The 16,352-nt window shown below is 47.4% G+C and overlaps 6 protein-coding genes across 6 annotated transcripts; 2 read left to right on the top strand and 4 right to left on the bottom strand.

The window, feature by feature from the left end:
• Nucleotides 1-182: 182 nt before the first annotated feature.
• GLAREA_07742 (uncharacterized protein) lies at nt 183-1,257 on the bottom strand (the record flags this gene model as incomplete). The annotated part of the gene is made up of 3 exons (XM_008082429.1): nt 183-587; nt 637-885; nt 937-1,257. The coding sequence occupies 3 exons, from the start codon at nt 1,255-1,257 to the stop codon at nt 183-185; spliced, it is 975 nt and encodes a 324-aa protein (XP_008080620.1).
• A 224-nt stretch (nt 1,258-1,481) lies between these two features.
• GLAREA_07743 (uncharacterized protein) lies at nt 1,482-1,637 on the bottom strand (the record flags this gene model as incomplete). The annotated part of the gene is made up of 1 exon (XM_008082430.1): nt 1,482-1,637. The coding sequence occupies one exon, from the start codon at nt 1,635-1,637 to the stop codon at nt 1,482-1,484; it is 156 nt and encodes a 51-aa protein (XP_008080621.1).
• A 1,625-nt stretch (nt 1,638-3,262) lies between these two features.
• On the top strand, nt 3,263-3,607 carry GLAREA_07744 (uncharacterized protein; the record flags this gene model as incomplete). The annotated part of the gene is made up of 1 exon (XM_008082431.1): nt 3,263-3,607. The coding sequence occupies one exon, from the start codon at nt 3,263-3,265 to the stop codon at nt 3,605-3,607; it is 345 nt and encodes a 114-aa protein (XP_008080622.1).
• Nucleotides 3,608-5,172: 1,565 nt separating this feature from the next.
• Nucleotides 5,173-6,194, top strand: GLAREA_07745 (Protein kinase-like (PK-like); the record flags this gene model as incomplete). Its single annotated transcript, XM_008082432.1, has 2 exons — nt 5,173-5,237; nt 5,591-6,194. The coding sequence occupies 2 exons, from the start codon at nt 5,173-5,175 to the stop codon at nt 6,192-6,194; spliced, it is 669 nt and encodes a 222-aa protein (XP_008080623.1).
• Nucleotides 6,195-7,001: 807 nt separating this feature from the next.
• Nucleotides 7,002-8,114, bottom strand: GLAREA_07746 (uncharacterized protein; the record flags this gene model as incomplete). Its single annotated transcript, XM_008082433.1, has 4 exons — nt 7,002-7,467; nt 7,516-7,662; nt 7,810-8,017; nt 8,090-8,114. The coding sequence occupies 4 exons, from the start codon at nt 8,112-8,114 to the stop codon at nt 7,002-7,004; spliced, it is 846 nt and encodes a 281-aa protein (XP_008080624.1).
• A 1,245-nt stretch (nt 8,115-9,359) lies between these two features.
• Nucleotides 9,360-12,125, bottom strand: GLAREA_07747 (uncharacterized protein; the record flags this gene model as incomplete). The annotated part of the gene is made up of 1 exon (XM_008082434.1): nt 9,360-12,125. The coding sequence occupies one exon, from the start codon at nt 12,123-12,125 to the stop codon at nt 9,360-9,362; it is 2,766 nt and encodes a 921-aa protein (XP_008080625.1).
• Nucleotides 12,126-16,352: the final 4,227 nt, after the last annotated feature.

Below are 16,352 nucleotides of genomic sequence, written 5' to 3' on the forward strand. Positions count from 1 at the left end.
GGGTGCTTGGAAATGTAATCAACTCGGGAGCGATAACATTCCACGGTCTGGGCGAGACGTTCTATTTGCTCATGAGTGGCGATCGTGGACCTCGTAACATTCAAACTCGATATTGCGACCGAACATTCCGTAATCGTACAATTGAGGTGGATACCAGGTATTTGCTCATGAGTCGATTCCGTTCATCCACCGAAATATCGTACAAGCAGCCTTTCGCGATGTTGTACAAGATTTTCCCGCCTCCTCAAGGCCCTACACAATTTTTTTTCCTTCCATTCCATTCCGTCGTCAAGAAGAAGATGCGTATAGGCAAATATACTTGCATCAAACAATGTTGGCCTGTCGCATCCAAAGAACCAAGGATCGTCACCAAGTAATATGGAAAGTGCCTCGAATGCCTTATCGGCTTCGCTGTACAGATCATCAATATCGATGATGGAAGAATTTTTCAACAGTTCCGCCTCCGCTGCTGCGCGCAGTTGATGAGATATAGATGCTCGTACGAAGGGACTTGTCGAGATCGAAGATACATAAAGTGGGTACGCGACTGCATTGAAGTTCAAGGGTTCGAGGTAGAGAGTATACAGCTGCAGGCGGTCAGAATGAGCCAATCTATACGTAAAGGATGGTACTTACCCAAGCATGCCTGATCCGATGGTCGAGTAGCGATTTGTACGCTTCGTACCGCATGTTTAATGGCTCTTTCACATGTGCTCCATGTTCCGCTGCATATTTCACAAGCTTGCTTGAGGGTATGGGCAGAGCGTCCGGAGATGCATTCGAGGAAGACGCTCCTGGGAGCAGGAATGGCAATACACCCGTTGGCGACGCATGGTTATTCGAGGCCGCTAAACGATGATTGATACCAGCGATGTTGAGAAATGCCTAAGAGAAGTTAGTTAATTCCCCTCTCCAGCTGCCTTTAGCCATTCTGACCTGCCACTTCAAACAACCAGGATTGAAACTCGGTTTCCCCGTGGCCGCATCCTCCTTTTTGGAGAAGACATAGAGAGTTGGTATCCTCGCAGGCTTGGGCGCACGCTGTGGAAGGCCGTTGGGAGGATACACCAGGACGGGTACCAGATCAAATAGGGTCTTTATTGGTGCCGGTATGGAGAAGAAATCTCTGACTTTGTTCGTCTGCCTGGAAAAGGACGTTGGTGGGACAGCTGTTTCTTCCTCTCTTTTGTCGGTAGGTATGGTTGGTGGCATTGCGATGAAGCTGGAGTTTACTGGTGATAAATTTCCGTTGAACATTGATTCTTGCTCCTGGGACGACGCGATTTGTTGCCGCGTTTGGGCTGCTGCACGATGTGAGCCGGGGCGCTAATGCCGACTTAGGCAGAACCGGGTGTACGAAGTTTGTACCTGCAGATGTCGGTACTGATGAGATAGTAATTCATTTACTCAGTGTTTAATGTGCTTAATTTAATGAAGTCTAAAATAAAGCATATTGTTATTGAGTGAGAAAGTTGGAATCTTTAAACTTGTACTCTAATTGTTATACGAAGGCTGTCCCCGGATGCATATCTTCTCTTTTCATCCAGTCGAGACTCGTGAGTGTACGCCATGGTAGCATGAACGGTTGCAAGGATAATCAAATTCTTTTCGCTGGTGATAATTCCAGTAGAAGGCATTTTGTTAAATGAAAATTGAGTGTATCTGTCATAGTCCGTCCTACTGGTACCTTGGAACTAACGAATCTGGAGATTCCAGAAAAGAGTACCCTGAGACTGTTTCGTTACCGGTGGAAGTGCGTTCTTTGAAAGTGATATTAAAAATCTCAAATTGCCAACTTTGCTTTATTTTATATTAAATTATGTGTGTCGGAGTGTTCTCGTATGTAAATGTTACTTCACATTGCCATATGTAACCTGTCAATCATCTGTCAACAGATTCAACACAGACTGCCTCATGGCTTGGCACACCGCTGTCAACCGCATTAGTTCTTACAAGTATTATGTCGAAGTATATCCTCATCACAGAACTTTCTAGGGAAATGTTAATGCAACGGTATGCATTCGGTCAAAGGCTTGAAAGAGTCTTTCAATGGTGGGTGGTGATCTTTATACCGCTCCCCCACGAATCATACCTCGGCGCTACAAGCTCGCGGGCACTTGCGCCGAGTTTGACACTTCCCCAGACCAGGAGTTAGACTCAGGCAGTTAGTGAGCCAGTGGAATGTGGAGAGCGTCACTCTCCGTCAGCTCAGGAAGATCGCGATCCAACAATGGCGTCAATCACGGTAATTCCTCCATACAGAGCGAAGAGTTTCGCTGGAGGAACCCCGTGTCGAGTAGGCGGCCGCGTGCGAGACTGCAAGTGAGACTATCCGGCGTGGGGTAGCGCTTCTGATAAATGCATCCATCCATCCACACAAAGGGTCTTTGCCGAACAGATTCTAGGTTGCCTCATGCTTCCCTTCTTCCATGAATTTGCCTCTCTGCCTTCATTGCCAACCGACGGTTCGACATCGAAGTCAATAACGCTTCACTTGCATGTGCTGTATCTGAGGTATGCTTCTAAGTGCTACAGAACTCTTCCGTACTATCAAATACCCCTCCATGTCTCCCCTGGCTGTCTCCCCATGCGGCTGCATATCCAAGCATCATGATTCTTCCGTGCTTCTGAACCACTTTACGACGATGTACTAACTTACCAAAAAGAACAGCCTGCACTCGGATCCTCCCTCCGAATCCTACCTTTCCTAACTTTGTTGACTCCAACCCGAGTCGTACAACATTCGCCAAACTCGCCGTCCTCTAAACACCAGTAGAAACGAGGCATCGTCTTCGACTGTCCAGTGGCACCACATTGATAACGATCCTCAAACACCAACAAGAGCAACTTCCACCATCTCCCGCCATTCAGCCTGTTCTTGGGGATCCAGCATAAGTTACCGCAGAATCCCGAGGCGTACGAGTAAGACAAAGCGAAAGCAGGCCCGAAGTAGTAACGTCCAAGTGGGGTGCCGACCGATTGACGACGCGGAGAATCACATAATTGACAACCAACCCACAATAATTGTGCCGGCATCTCCATATTTACAACTTACGAGTGTTCACGGAATTTCTCGATAAAACCCAACTTGGCCTCCCCTCGCTGGCTAATCTACTTCATCAAATCCTCTCACGTTGTCATAAAAAGCATTGGTTGTCCAACTGTCACTTTGCCACTCGAATCATTTACTCGAATCAATTCCACCCGACCCTCTGGAAATTAGAACTTCAAATTAGAACTTCAACAAGTCAATCATCCCACAATGGAAGCACCACTCTCATCACCGTCTTTAAACAAAGCTTCGCAGACGCAGTCTTCATACTTCATGTCCAGTTCCTCAAACAATTCGTCCACTGCCTCCTCCGCTCAAGGGAGTGCCTCAAGTTCGGTGACGCAACAGTCTCAATCGCAACAATCATACCAAGCACAGTACCACCACAACCAGAGTACGCAAAACTCCCAGCAATCTCGGGTACCACAACAGAACCAAATGCAATCTGCGGATGGCACATCGCCATTTCTCCGGGACTTTAATCTTGTTGCCGAGGCTGCGAAACGAGCACAAATGGCAGTTTTGATGAGAGATATGGAGGCTGTTGGGTTATAGGGAAGGAATAGCAACACAATACTGCAACTGTGGGGGGCTTGCTGTTACAACGCGGTTGAAGATGGGCACGGGATAGAGCCATCCTAGCAACAAAAGCAACTGACCTTGCCTCTTCCAATATGCCGGCTCGCCCCAGCTGGGCAACAAATGTTGGCAACAGTTGATTGCAGTATTGCGCCGTCCTTCGGCGCTGCAGTGCAGTTGTTTAATCAGCAACACACTACTCATCAACACGCTTGTTACATTCGGCATTCGGCATTCATACGGCGAAATTTCTTCACATGGCGTTTTGGCTTCTTTCATTGGGAGGGAAATATCACCACTCGCGATCTCGGTGTTTTGGGCTTATTCTATATCTGCGAAATTGGGCAGATCATGTTGTTTCATTTCCTTGGACTTGGAGGGGTTGTAAGATTGACTTATTTGTGTTGGCTGAGAAAAGAAGAGATTATGGGCATACCTCCTACGAGACCGGTTACAGGGTCTCGAGGTAGTGCAAAGTCATTACTGTCATGGTTGGAGTTGTATCCCCTTATTAGAGGGAACAGAATAATATTAAGAATACTTCTACCAGATCTTCCACCTTTGGGATTCTTCCGATTTCATCCTTGCAGAAGCATAGTGAAGTGAAAATGGCTAGCTCGGGAAACAAGGTCATTGTCAGTAAGGTATAGACCACTTTCCCCTGTTATTCTCCCAGCTATATCGACGCATGTCTTTAGAGAAACTTTCGAAATTTGACACTTTCCCCAAGATCAATCAACCAAAACTACAATATCTGCTCAACCATTCACGCAAACATCCCATCCAAAGCTCACCTCACCATCCCCACCACAAATCCACCCACACAACCCTACCCCATCGCTACATAACCCTACAATCAACAAAAACTGCCACATACGACCATTGACTGGAGAGAATTGGGCATCCCGTTCGCTCTGCCTTCCACAAGCTCCAGATCGGCAGATTAGTAGTTGGGTGGGTGACCACCAGCGAATACCTGCTGTTGTATGTTTTGTTTTGTCAGGCTTTACTGTACTGCGGTTTTATGGATTTTCGGGTGTAGGATCGGGTAGGTTAGGAGATGTTGTTTTAAGTAACTAGTAGGTAGGCTCTTCTAGTAAAGTAGATACTAGAAAATAACTTTCTAATACTTTCTCTTTAAATAGTTATATTTACCTATTATTGAAGTAGCTAATAAGTTAGTCGTTTCTATTACTTCGATAATATAATTATTAACTACTTTTAATTTTAAAGCCGTACTATAAGGTAAAATCACTACTGTTTGCAGCTTCTCGAGAATTTGATAGTAAAGGGGTTCTTGTTAGTACGTTACCGGTCTTTGTTGAATTTCTCTCTAAAGAGATTGTGTTGACTTGGTTAATGAAACCTTGCTTTTGCATCAAACATTTTCGTAAGGATGGATTTCCTACAAGAAGATTTCAACCATCCGGAAAGAGCTTATCAGGGCCTTGTGTGGGCGCCTCATAGGAGTGTACCGGCCTCGATCGCGAAGAGCCGTGAACACCTAGATAACGTGGGAAATGGCTGCGATCAGAAGCACCATGAACTTTGCTGGTCCTGTGGGTGGACAACCTCGGACCAACTCAACTCTACCTTCGCGTCCCGAGTGCGTATACTTCGAACTCGCGACAACACTGGCATGTGGGCTTTAGGATCGTAATTGCTTCTCAAAGACATTCCGAACGACAATCACTCCCCTAGAAATGATTTTGTAACGTAGGAATTCTTACATAGCCAGCCTGGCTTAAGTATTCCCCTGGTTAGCAGGGTGGAGCTTTTAAACCAGCCCACAGATAAAACCTATCTCTTGCTCATGAGCCGAGCTGAAGGTCAGTCACTCGATAGGATATAGTTTAATCTGTCCGAAGAACAACAGAGCGACATCCGAGAACAGCTTTTTGTCTACCTTAAAGAGCTTCGTCAATTCACATCTCCTCTCCCTTAAACTGTGGACTGTAGACCACTCGACGACTGTGTTATCGGCAACTGTGCTGTCATTCGACCAAAGTGTAAACAAATTGGGTCCACGACAGAGAAATGGTTTGAGAATATAGCAGCAAAGATACGAGTAGGGCTCTCGAAGATCCACAAAACGAAAGACCCGGTGGTCATTGAAGAGGAGCTTCAGAAGTTGAAGGACAATTTTCCGGATCCGGAACCATACGTTCTCTGTCATGGAGATTTGAGCTTTGAAAATATCATGGTCAATGAAGATAACAAGATAACAGAAATCATTGATTGGGAACATCCCGGGTACTATCCTTGGTGGGCAGAACGTTGGGCTCATAGATGTCTCACACTGGACGGGAGCGATCACTTGATAGAACCACTCTGGTCACGACTTTCTCCAGATATGGAAACTGAGAAGTACCAATCCCGAGTCACCGATCATGTTTTACCCGTCATTGAAGTCTATGAAGTTTGTCATGTAACGTACCATAATTACGGCAATTGGTGGCTTCGGCCAGCCTTCTCCAAGTGCGAACCGTGGGCCGGAGGGTTCTTGATGGATGCTATGGGCGGGGAGCAAGGGAGAATTCATCAGATAGACAAACATCAGTAGCCTGGGGGCTTCTGGTTTGTTGTTTGGACGCAGCTGTTTCGAGGTTTCTTATTTGTGTTGCTATTATGAAGTTCACATGGGGCATTGAGACTTCCATCTGACTCCTTTACTTGCAATCTATTTCCTAGCCTACGGAAGAAAGAGAAACTGTGCTAAGTTTCAATCAAAACTGACTACCTATTGCATAGCTGTACGCTCTCATGATCCAAGAGAGTCCCCTATATCCACAAGAGCCAACCCAGTTTATGAGAGCAACCAATACACAAAGACCCGAGCGGGTCTGTAATAACCACCCATCGAGAAGAGCCAACCAAAGTCGTATGAGGGAGAGATTGGAGACAGAGTCAGCCTGAGGTCTGGTAATTAATGACTCAAGGGGCCAGGGCTGCAGTGGTAGATGATCCAGACGGACGAGATAGTCTAGGCTGCAGTAGTGAACGACCAAAGGAGCGAACCTGCGCTATGATATTAAATGTGATAAGGAATATTCCTGAAAACCCAGGCTCGGCTGTGACAGTGAAAGAACCTGGATTGCCATTTGTGGTTTGAGCCTATTCCAAGGTCTCAGGTCTCATGAGTCAATCGGGAACGCTAAATAATTGCAGAATTTTGAAAGGTGGTCGAACAGTAGCTATTTATGTAATAAGCTAAAGATACAGCGAGCTAGTACGTACATTTTAACCTTTCGCATGAAATAACTCCATTCATGATCCCGCACAATATAGCAAAGCAAAGCCCCGTACATCCCCATATATAGACAGGTGACTGAAATCCGCCCATAAATCATAATTCAAATCGTCCCAGATATTACGCCAGTATTGGTTCCAACTGATTAGCCTTGACCAGTCGTGCAAGACCTTTCTGTTGTTTATGAACCAGTTTTCCCCAGCCGACAGTAGGCATTTCCTCATCAAATAAGGTTTTGCTAGCACGAGCGACTGCAGAATCGACAACCACAAGCCCCCGGCCGTTCAATAAAGCTTCGTGTCTCTCACACGCGACCGTATGACCTGCTTCCAGCGCCGTAGCTATCTCCTCATCTTCTGCAGCCCATTCATCATGTTTCACCTCGCTCTTCGATATCTCCACTGCCTGTTGTGAAGCTTTCGCAAAATCCTCTATGATGGCACTGGCTGCGTCGATCAAGGCGTGGCAAGGTTTATGGAGGGCACTGAAGGGACGATCGCTATTTTCTTTCGATGAGCGTTCCCTCGGGCGGGAAGTAACAAAGCCTCGAGTGAAGTTTTGCAGAAATTCCTTGTCGCTGTTGATGCTAAAGGGAGTTAGTTTCAAAGACCATTGAAGCACATCTTGAACTTACCAGGCAGCGTTTATATCCTCAAGCTCTTTAAGTAGAGCGGCTTCATCTTCATTTAGAAGTTTGGCAAATTTCTCGGTATAAGCAGCTCCAGCTTTCCGCGCCTTGGTCTTCTTGCTTGCCTCCATTCTGACGCGGGCTAAAAATTGACTGCCATCGAAGTATCAGCAATCCTGAATCTTGAATCGAGAGACAGAAAGATTCCACGTCTTCATGTCTGCAATCTCGCCGCCATATGAACACGCACGAACAGAAGTAATGTTAAACCATTACTCGACCAAAACAAAAAACACTCACCTCCCCTCATCTCTCCCAGGATCACTCTCATACTCATCATCCTTCCTCTTCCTCGACCCCTTCGTATTTCTCACAGGCTCCGAATTTCTCTTCCTTTTCTTCACATGCTTAGGCTCGGGCGACTGACTGACGAACATGCCAGCCGACTCCTCAGAATCTGAAGCAGGAGATTGTCTACCAGATTTAGATTTGTTGGTTGGATGCGCACCTTCATTTGGTCAGATGAAAAGAACATGACATGAGATTTGGAAAAAACGCGAATTATTGGGGGGGATCTGACTGTCTGGCTTGCGCTTCGTGGGCATGATTAGCGTGGCTAGTCTTCCTGGCAATAATCTTGGACTTCCAGAGCTGGAACGATGTTTACGAAGTGGCGTACGCGTCGAACGGATATTAGTGAAATTCTGATACCCCAACAAACTTTCTCATGGTAGCGATAAGGAGGTGTCGAAATTTGTGAGAGATTACCGACCGAATGCGAAGTGACGAAGGTGACTTGGGTCGCGAAATTTCAAAACGGAAGGAGCGACCCTCGACGCTCCAGATCTCATAGTAAACAAACCGACACGTGAAACCAGCGATGCAAGACGAACACATAGGTGTCTGTATTAATGATAGCTGCGTGTTTATTTCGGCATTATTCGGAGATTCGAGTCTTGAAGACGGGAGAGATTATTTGACAATGAAAATTCATTCATCATACCAAAGTCGGGCATGTCTGCAACGATATTTAGTTCATAAAGGTTGGTGGGACGTTGTATACATCTTAATGCTCACCGTGTTTCAAGTCATTCCCATTAAAAAACCTCATGTACAGTGAGGACAGATAGAAGAAAACATATCCATTTTAATGAAAAAAGGAGGCTACGGAGCTAATTCTTGAATCCACAAGATCCTCAAATCCTTCCATTTCCTTTTGGTACGCCGAACGTTATTCCCTTTCCCAGACTTATTTGATGGCAACCCTCCTCTGCCTGAGGTAACAAATATGTGCAAATCTATCTATCGTAAAGTAACCGCTCTCAAATGTTTGTTGGTCGTGTCCGTTTTTCATGAGGCTCGTGAAGAGGACAATGAATGTAAGGGGAAGAAATTCTCAAAACAAACGCCAATAATATCCTCTTCGATAAATGTAAAGATCCCCTATTAATAACAGCCAAAATTATGAGGGAAAAGATCGTGGGTTTTAGATTTTTTTAGGATCAAGCTGATTATTCTTCCGGTCGGTTGCTCAACTGATGTCCCGCTTCGACAGTCTGATTATACGGTAAAATGAAAATCTGGATGTACGGCGCACCGCACAGTGGTTGCTGTAACGGAAGTGTAATATCGGTTGTCTGGTCTGAAAAGATGTTTTTGTTCATCACTGATGTAGATAAGTCTTGGTGGAGTTGCAGAAAAAGGATTGAGCGCATCGCCAAATAGGTGAGCCGGCCGGCACCTTGATGCGATCTATTTTGCTACGGGCCGACCATGTGGAGTAGAAGAAGACAGCGCTTGAAGGATTGGTGCTTTCCAGCAACACCAAGTCTCCATTGCCTGATCTAATACTATTGGCTGTTCATAGATAGCCCTTGAAAATTAGTGATCCAGGCCTCGTTTGGTGAGGGGAGAATATGGGATTGCCGAGCGTAATCTCCATTTTCATGCCCCGTAGTAGCGCCATGAGTGGAGGAATATCGAGCCGTGAGGGCTTGATAATCAGTAGGTGTCGAGAAAGAGTTGAAAGTGTTGATTGGAGCGCTGTAACCTGGTGAAATGCCAACGTTGCGAGGCGCCGCATTGAATTGTGGATACCCATAATTATATGCTGCGTTAGGTGTAAATGCAGCCTGTGCCATGGTCTCCCTATTGGTAGCAGGTGTGAATGGTTGAGCAAAAGCACCTGTGTATTCTCGGCTGGGGGGTGCGCTTGCGTATGCGACCTGCTCCGGTTGTGGAGCACGTCGCTCTGGCTGAGGATTTCGAGTAACACCCACGGCTCCTGGTCCAATTCCACTCGGCGCTTGTAAGCCCAGCGCTGGACTTGCGAAAGAGGCAGGATTGATCGCTGACATCCAGATACGTGTTTTGTAGACCTTGAAAAGATCCGTCACCAGGGAGTTGAAATTGATATAAGCATCCGCAAAATAGTAAAAGGTGAGCTTTTTCCAATCCATCTGGAATTCAGCGTCGAGAATCTCCATGTGGAGGCCATGTTCTTTGACCTTTTGCATACACACCCGCTTGGCCTTTGCCTCGTTGCCTTCTTTGTCGCGGAGAGCTTGTATCTCATGATTCTGAGCCAGACGTTTGATAATTTTCGGTTTGAGTTCGCCCGGATTTGGCTCCTGCATACCATGTTGGCTTGGAGGACCCATACCACCAACAGCGCTTCCTTGAAGGCCATTGGACGCAGCCATTAAACCAGCTCCAGTACCGTCCGCGGTTCCGGCAGCACCTTGAGAGTACATCATAAGCCATTTGTAATGCTCCTCAGCATAATGTTCTTTGAGGTCTTTCGCAGACGCCCAGTCAACATTGTCCCTGGCAACAGTACCTAAATCAGTACCGCGATCTGCTTCAACAATGACTAGATCTCCTGGTTTCACAGAGAGACCAGTCCCTTCCTGGACGTAGAACACGTCTGCTCGAGAACATTTGAAAAGGACGATGTAAAGAAGTTGGTTGTGGCGTGGTTGAGGAACGCCATACATACTTCGATGTGGCGATGGAGCTCGTCCAGCGCCGTACTGAGCTGGGGCCCCATACGGGTAGTTTTGAGGTTGGTAATGAGTGGTAGGGAAAGCGTCGTTACGTGGTGCTGCTGCGACACCACCGAAGTAAGATGCGGCTGAAAATTGGTCAGGAACTTGATGAGAGGTTGACATTGAATCTTCGGTAATTTGACCGAGCTTAGATGCAAAGAAAGAACCGCGACGAGTTGTATCAAAAGTTTGCTCACCATGCTCGTTCAAGGAGTAGCTAGTCGGATCCTGATATCTACCATAATCTTTCGATGCCAGTGCATCCTGAAGACTGTTCTCGTGGCCCGACAGTGGATCTCCGATAGAACTGACAGAGCCTTGACGAGTGGGAACGTTGACATCGGCAAATGAATGACGGCGGCTGCCTGGCAGCTCTGTCAAGCCTCCAAACCCAGGCGAACTTTGCCAATATGCTTTTTTGACATTCTCGATTTTGCGATTCTCCAAGGAAATGTATGGTGGAAGACGGTGCTGGCTAGAGGCTGGATATTGTTCACTCAGTCTACGAAGTAGAGGTCCCTTCGCTGCTAGCTCTTGCAACTCGCTGATTTCCTCGAGCTCGTCAATAGCATAGTCAGACTCCCCGGGTAGTGTTTCCTGTAAGCCATAAGAGCCTCTGATCCCACGAGCCCGGGTCCGTGGGTCGTTTAGCTTTTGATGTAGGATTGCATTCTCTCTTGTGAGAGCTTCGACGAGCGCCTTGTCGTTACTTGATGATACAGGAACCCCGTGGTTCGATCCGTTGGTGCTTTCGTCATCATCATCGTCAACTTCCTTCAATTTGCTTAAGCCGCCTTCGCTAGACATTTCACTCAACATACTTGGTCTAGAGGGTCGATGTTGAAGTCTGGAGTGTTGCAATGGTCTCCCGCGACCTGCAAAGACATTTGGCTGCGCAGCGGCTGAAGCGGCGGCAGCAGGTGAGTCGGACTCGAGCTGACCAACTGAGTAAGATTGTGAGCGATAGGTTTTGGGAGTGGGGTGAAGTGGGATAGCAAAAGGAATTGACTGGTTGGGCTGTTGCTCTCGTTGGATATTCATCAGGTCGTTCGTAAAAAATCCATTGCCATTGGGCCCCGACGGATGCATGGATGTTGGCGAAGGAAGAACCTCTGTCAATCTCGATGGAGGCTCTTTCCGGGACTCAGTATTCCAGATCCCACTCCCCCACGGGAATGAAGTTGATCCCGAGTGACCTCGGCCAGCACCTGTTGCGTTTTGTGTGTGGCTATTCCATGTGTTAGTGTCGGCAGACGGTGTCGCAGGATGCGAAGTAGTTGGCGACATCGTACTGCTTGCGAATGAGCCCTTGCGAGGCTGAGCGCTGGCCTGTGTTGTATCGTTAAGCCAAGAAGCCCTTCGGGTGGGTTTCTGGGGTGGAAAAGTTGTTTGACCTAGATCATGCCTGTCGCCTTCATCATCCGAGCTAGCTAAAGCCTCTGAATCAGGAGTAGATCGACGACCGTTAAATTTGTCGATGAGGATGGATTGATTGTTCGAAGTCAGAGAAGATGTAGCCGGTTGGGATGTTTTCCCTAAACCAGTGCTGAGCTTCGCGTTTGAGTTCATGGTGTGACGCTCAGGTACTTATGGAGCACGAATATGTAAGTCAGTCAATACTGGCTTCTAAGGTGCGATACTGATAAAAGGTCAGCATTGTTTTTAATGCAAGAACAAGGGACACTTTAAGATGTCGAAGGGTGGAAGGTGGGAAGGTGAGGACAATAGGTTAGGAACTTGCAACTAGATGATTCAAGTGCGGGGATGCGGGGAAATCGGTATTCAGATAAGTTATAGTGAATGAAGTTCACCTGACTCCGTGAATAACAGACATAAAACTTGCTTTATATTGCTCTGTGTAAAGCGATATTTAGACTTTCGTAGATATGCACAATGTGTGAAGGGGTTGAAGGACTGCTAGGCGCCACACTGGACAGTGTGGCCTTATTGTGGGCAGTTGGACAGAAAGAAGAGATAACTTACCTCAATTCTGATAACTTTAAGTTGCTGTTCGCCAAGATCCTTGCAGGGATGTTTCCAGAGAGGCTCGAAGAAACGAAGAGAGCTAGTGAGGTTGGGATGAATACAAATACTAAAAGAGTAATGTTGGTTTGGACGTTCAAGAGGCTCGATTGCTCCTTCCTTCAAAAGCAAGAACGGCTTCTCGATTATCTCAAATCCAAAACCGTGGGCGCGTAGGAGGAAACTCTAACCAAAGGTCGGAGCAAAGCAATTGAGGTCAAAAGCGAAGTCGAAAATACAACCAAGGATTCTTGGTACTGTAGAGATCGTGGAATGAGGGAAGTGATTGGAGGCTCGTCGCGGGTACAATTCCACGGTAAGCTTGATTTGTTGCTGAGATCTGTAAGAAGTACAGGTGTTGGTGGTCGTCTAATTATGTGGTGTTTATATTGCTGTCTACTCAGGCGTACACGTTAGCAATGCAGCAATTCAATATACCGAAATTGCAACTTCCAGAAACTTTTTGCTTGTAGCCAATGGCGGAAGAATGTAGCTTGTGAAGTCCATAAAGTATCGGGGTGAATATGTGAAAGACGTGGGATGTCGCTCAAAGCTTGCTGTTCCGAGGGAAACATACGCTTCGGTAGTATACCGACGTTTCGAGTTTGTTGAATTGAACACAATAAAGAGAGCTATGGTTCTAGCTCTACACTAGCCCCTCTTTACTTTCAAAGAAAAATTGGCGCTGGATCTTCAGCCTGGCTTTCTTTGTGCCCTTGGCCTGCAGCTGAGGGGTTTACGAACCCGTCCTCAAAGGAAGAGATATGGTCACTTACCCGTACAAGGATATTATGGTCGAAAAGATGAGGAAGAAGGGTAGTAAAACAGAATCTGGTATCTTGCGTGCAATTAGCAATGATTTCCTGCCATAACCTTTCAGTCTCTCCATAGAATTTGACTTATAGCTACAGCGTCCTAGCGACTCACCTGAAATAATCGAAAATGCCGCGAAAATCCTGAACTTTCTATTGTGTCTATTCTCAAATTGCTGCCGGTCTTGATTTATTGATTTTTCCCAATCCAAATATCATCTATAACAATTCCAGGACCAAAGTTGTGTTTGGAGAAAGAAAACTCGTCCAGGCCTCAGAGCTTAGGTAGCGGTTATTCGTGAGGCTATGTTCGCCGCAGACTATGCGAGGCCCATTGTTCTCTGCACTCTAAACACGATGATAGCTTTGCTACTGGGAGCAGCTGCTGAGTGTATGGATTTGATCGAGTATCGCTGCTATTGTACAGAGTCGGGTTGTTGTTTGGGAGGGATGGGCAAGGCCAGGACTCGGCGCATGCGCGGGGAATAGAGGACGAGGCGTGTGCGACCGAAGGCTTATGCTGAGAAAGGTTGACGGCGAGGCGGTCAACGTGAGGAGCGATTTGGTGAAGAGTGGATTCCCGCGACGGATTGACAGCTTGTCTAAGGGGAATTCTCGTGGTTTTGGACACTTCAGGAGGTGTGCAGAGGAGTTTTGAGAGGAGAACAGATGCATGCAATGGGATGGAGTAAAGTGGAGGTTGCACGCTAAGGGACTTCGAGGCATTCTGAATTTGCAGGGTTCAATCACCCCGGAAGAGCTAGTACAGAGGACAAGGGAAAAACGCCCTCCACTTCCAGCCGACTTTGGCTCGTCCGCCAGATGCTCTGCATGAAGGAAGCGACAGCAGCAAGCAGGAAGCAGCAGCAGAGGGGATACGGCCACGGCTCCACGGTATGGCATGGGCATGGCGAGAAGATTAATGAGATGCACCTTCAATTTCACGGCGATGGCAGAGTATGGTAACCTTACGGGGAGATGCGATTGCAGCCGGATGGGAGGTGGGCCTGGGGACACTCGACCGTAACGAAACGCGGACAGAGTAGTGCTCTGGTATTGTGGAATACCCCCCCTTGGGTACGGCCTTTGTACAAGAGAAGAGAACGGAGATATTACTTGGCTGTGACTGGGTCTGCCCCTCCCCTTCTCCAACTAACTTGTACGAGTAAACGCCTTCAGGAAAGACTGAACCGGAGCGATGCGGCTGTGACTACTAGCTAGCATCTTGCCATCAGCACTGCTTGCCTTTCCCGCACCCTACCCAGAAAGGCTGCCGCGCTGGAGACAAATCAAAGACCTCCATCTTCTGCTCCACACACATCGATAGCCAACACCATCGCTCATGGTCACACGCGCGCTTTTGCCTCCATCCAACACCTGAGGAGGGGTTCTCTGCCTGCCAGTGCTTTGGACCCTCGAAAAGGGTGTGGCTTGAGCTTCAAACCGACAGAAGAATTAAACGAGAACGATAGACAGAAAGCGATAGCATGCGAACGACGGGAGCATGAAACTCGCACAAATATAGAGAAAGTTTTTGTTGAAGGAAAATGCATCAGTTACACTGATTAATCTCACATTGTCTTTGAACGCTTGTCATGAGTATTCTTCTTACGTCGTTGAGGCACTGCGGACTCACAGATGACAATTTGCCTTGCGATCTGTCTTGAAACACAACCACACCCTCCACCAAGCTTCGCACTCTGACTCCGTTTCCGCTCGATTACTCGATCTGTTGAGGACTGCATCTCCGCTACGAAGCAAGCAGCATCTAGGAGAATTTTGCTCGACCCTTTCGCTTTCAACAAAAGACGGAGTCGCTTCCCATTCCCAGATGCTGCAGTTGTTGCTGCTTGCCGCCGCTGCTGCAAATCCTATGTGACCGCCACTGTCGCATGTCAATGGCACAGCGACAAGATCGGGAGGTTATCTCGTAGGGATTGCGAAAGTTTGGGGAGACGAGCAGCGGCCAACTGCAAATCGTTCCCCAACCAAACCTCGACCCTTTCCATCTCCCCCCTCCCCCCTTCCCCAGATTCTGGCCTAGCCGAGCCAACGGGATGTCGCATTCTGAGGATTCCGGAGAGTGTCTGGGCATCAACACACGGCCTTTGTGTTTTCTTATTTGATCACGACTCTCCTCTGGGGAATCACAGAGTACGATTTGCGGGGAAGCATGTCCAAGAGCCTGTCCTTGTCCATATGTCTGGAGAGCCAGAGACCGCCCGATTAATTCTCCCTCTATTATCCCGCAACCTGGAGACGTTCAAATGAAAGCTCCCCTCTCCTCCTGCAAAACGAAGCCCAGCCCAGTCCTGCCCGATAAAATGGCAGCAACTAATGCCAGACCTAGCACGTCGAATGTCCCCACCAACACACTTTGCATCGCACCTCGCACCTGGTCAGGGCTTTCGGCACAGATCATCCTATGCTGCGGGCACCTTGACTCCTGCAGCGCCAAGTGCTTGAGGGGTCTGCCGTAGTTGTGAAAGCTGATTCGTTCCGGATTATTGCCCACGACACAGATGGGACCCTCATCGACCGATGGAAAGAATTGCCTTGGTGATTTGCAGCCACAACGAACAGAGGCAGCATTGGAGAGACGAATAACGAACCGGGATATGCAGGAAGAAAAAGCAAATGCACAAAACCTCATTTGGCTATATATACACGATGTTGTGAAACACTTGTTGAACTGCCGTTTCAACCAGTTTGATCAAGTACAGTGCTTGACGAACTCCTGATGAAAAGAAGAGACCATCGCGTTGTGCTTAGAAACTACTCAGCTGGCGAATCTTCGCTCTTTAAGGACAATAGTCCCAATATCCTACATGCGGAAGTTTCGTCCAGGTTGACTGCGATCTGCTTACGACCAAAATTTATTCTTTATGCAATCCACAAGAATTTCAAACGCCAGTGAGGGGTAAGCATTTCAACAAACGCCTATACCAAAGTCGCGCCATGT

The sequence above is a fragment of the Glarea lozoyensis genome, assembly GCF_000409485.1.
Source record: "Glarea lozoyensis ATCC 20868 chromosome Unknown GLAREA16, whole genome shotgun sequence".
NCBI lineage: Eukaryota > Fungi > Ascomycota > Leotiomycetes > Helotiales > Helotiaceae > Glarea > Glarea lozoyensis.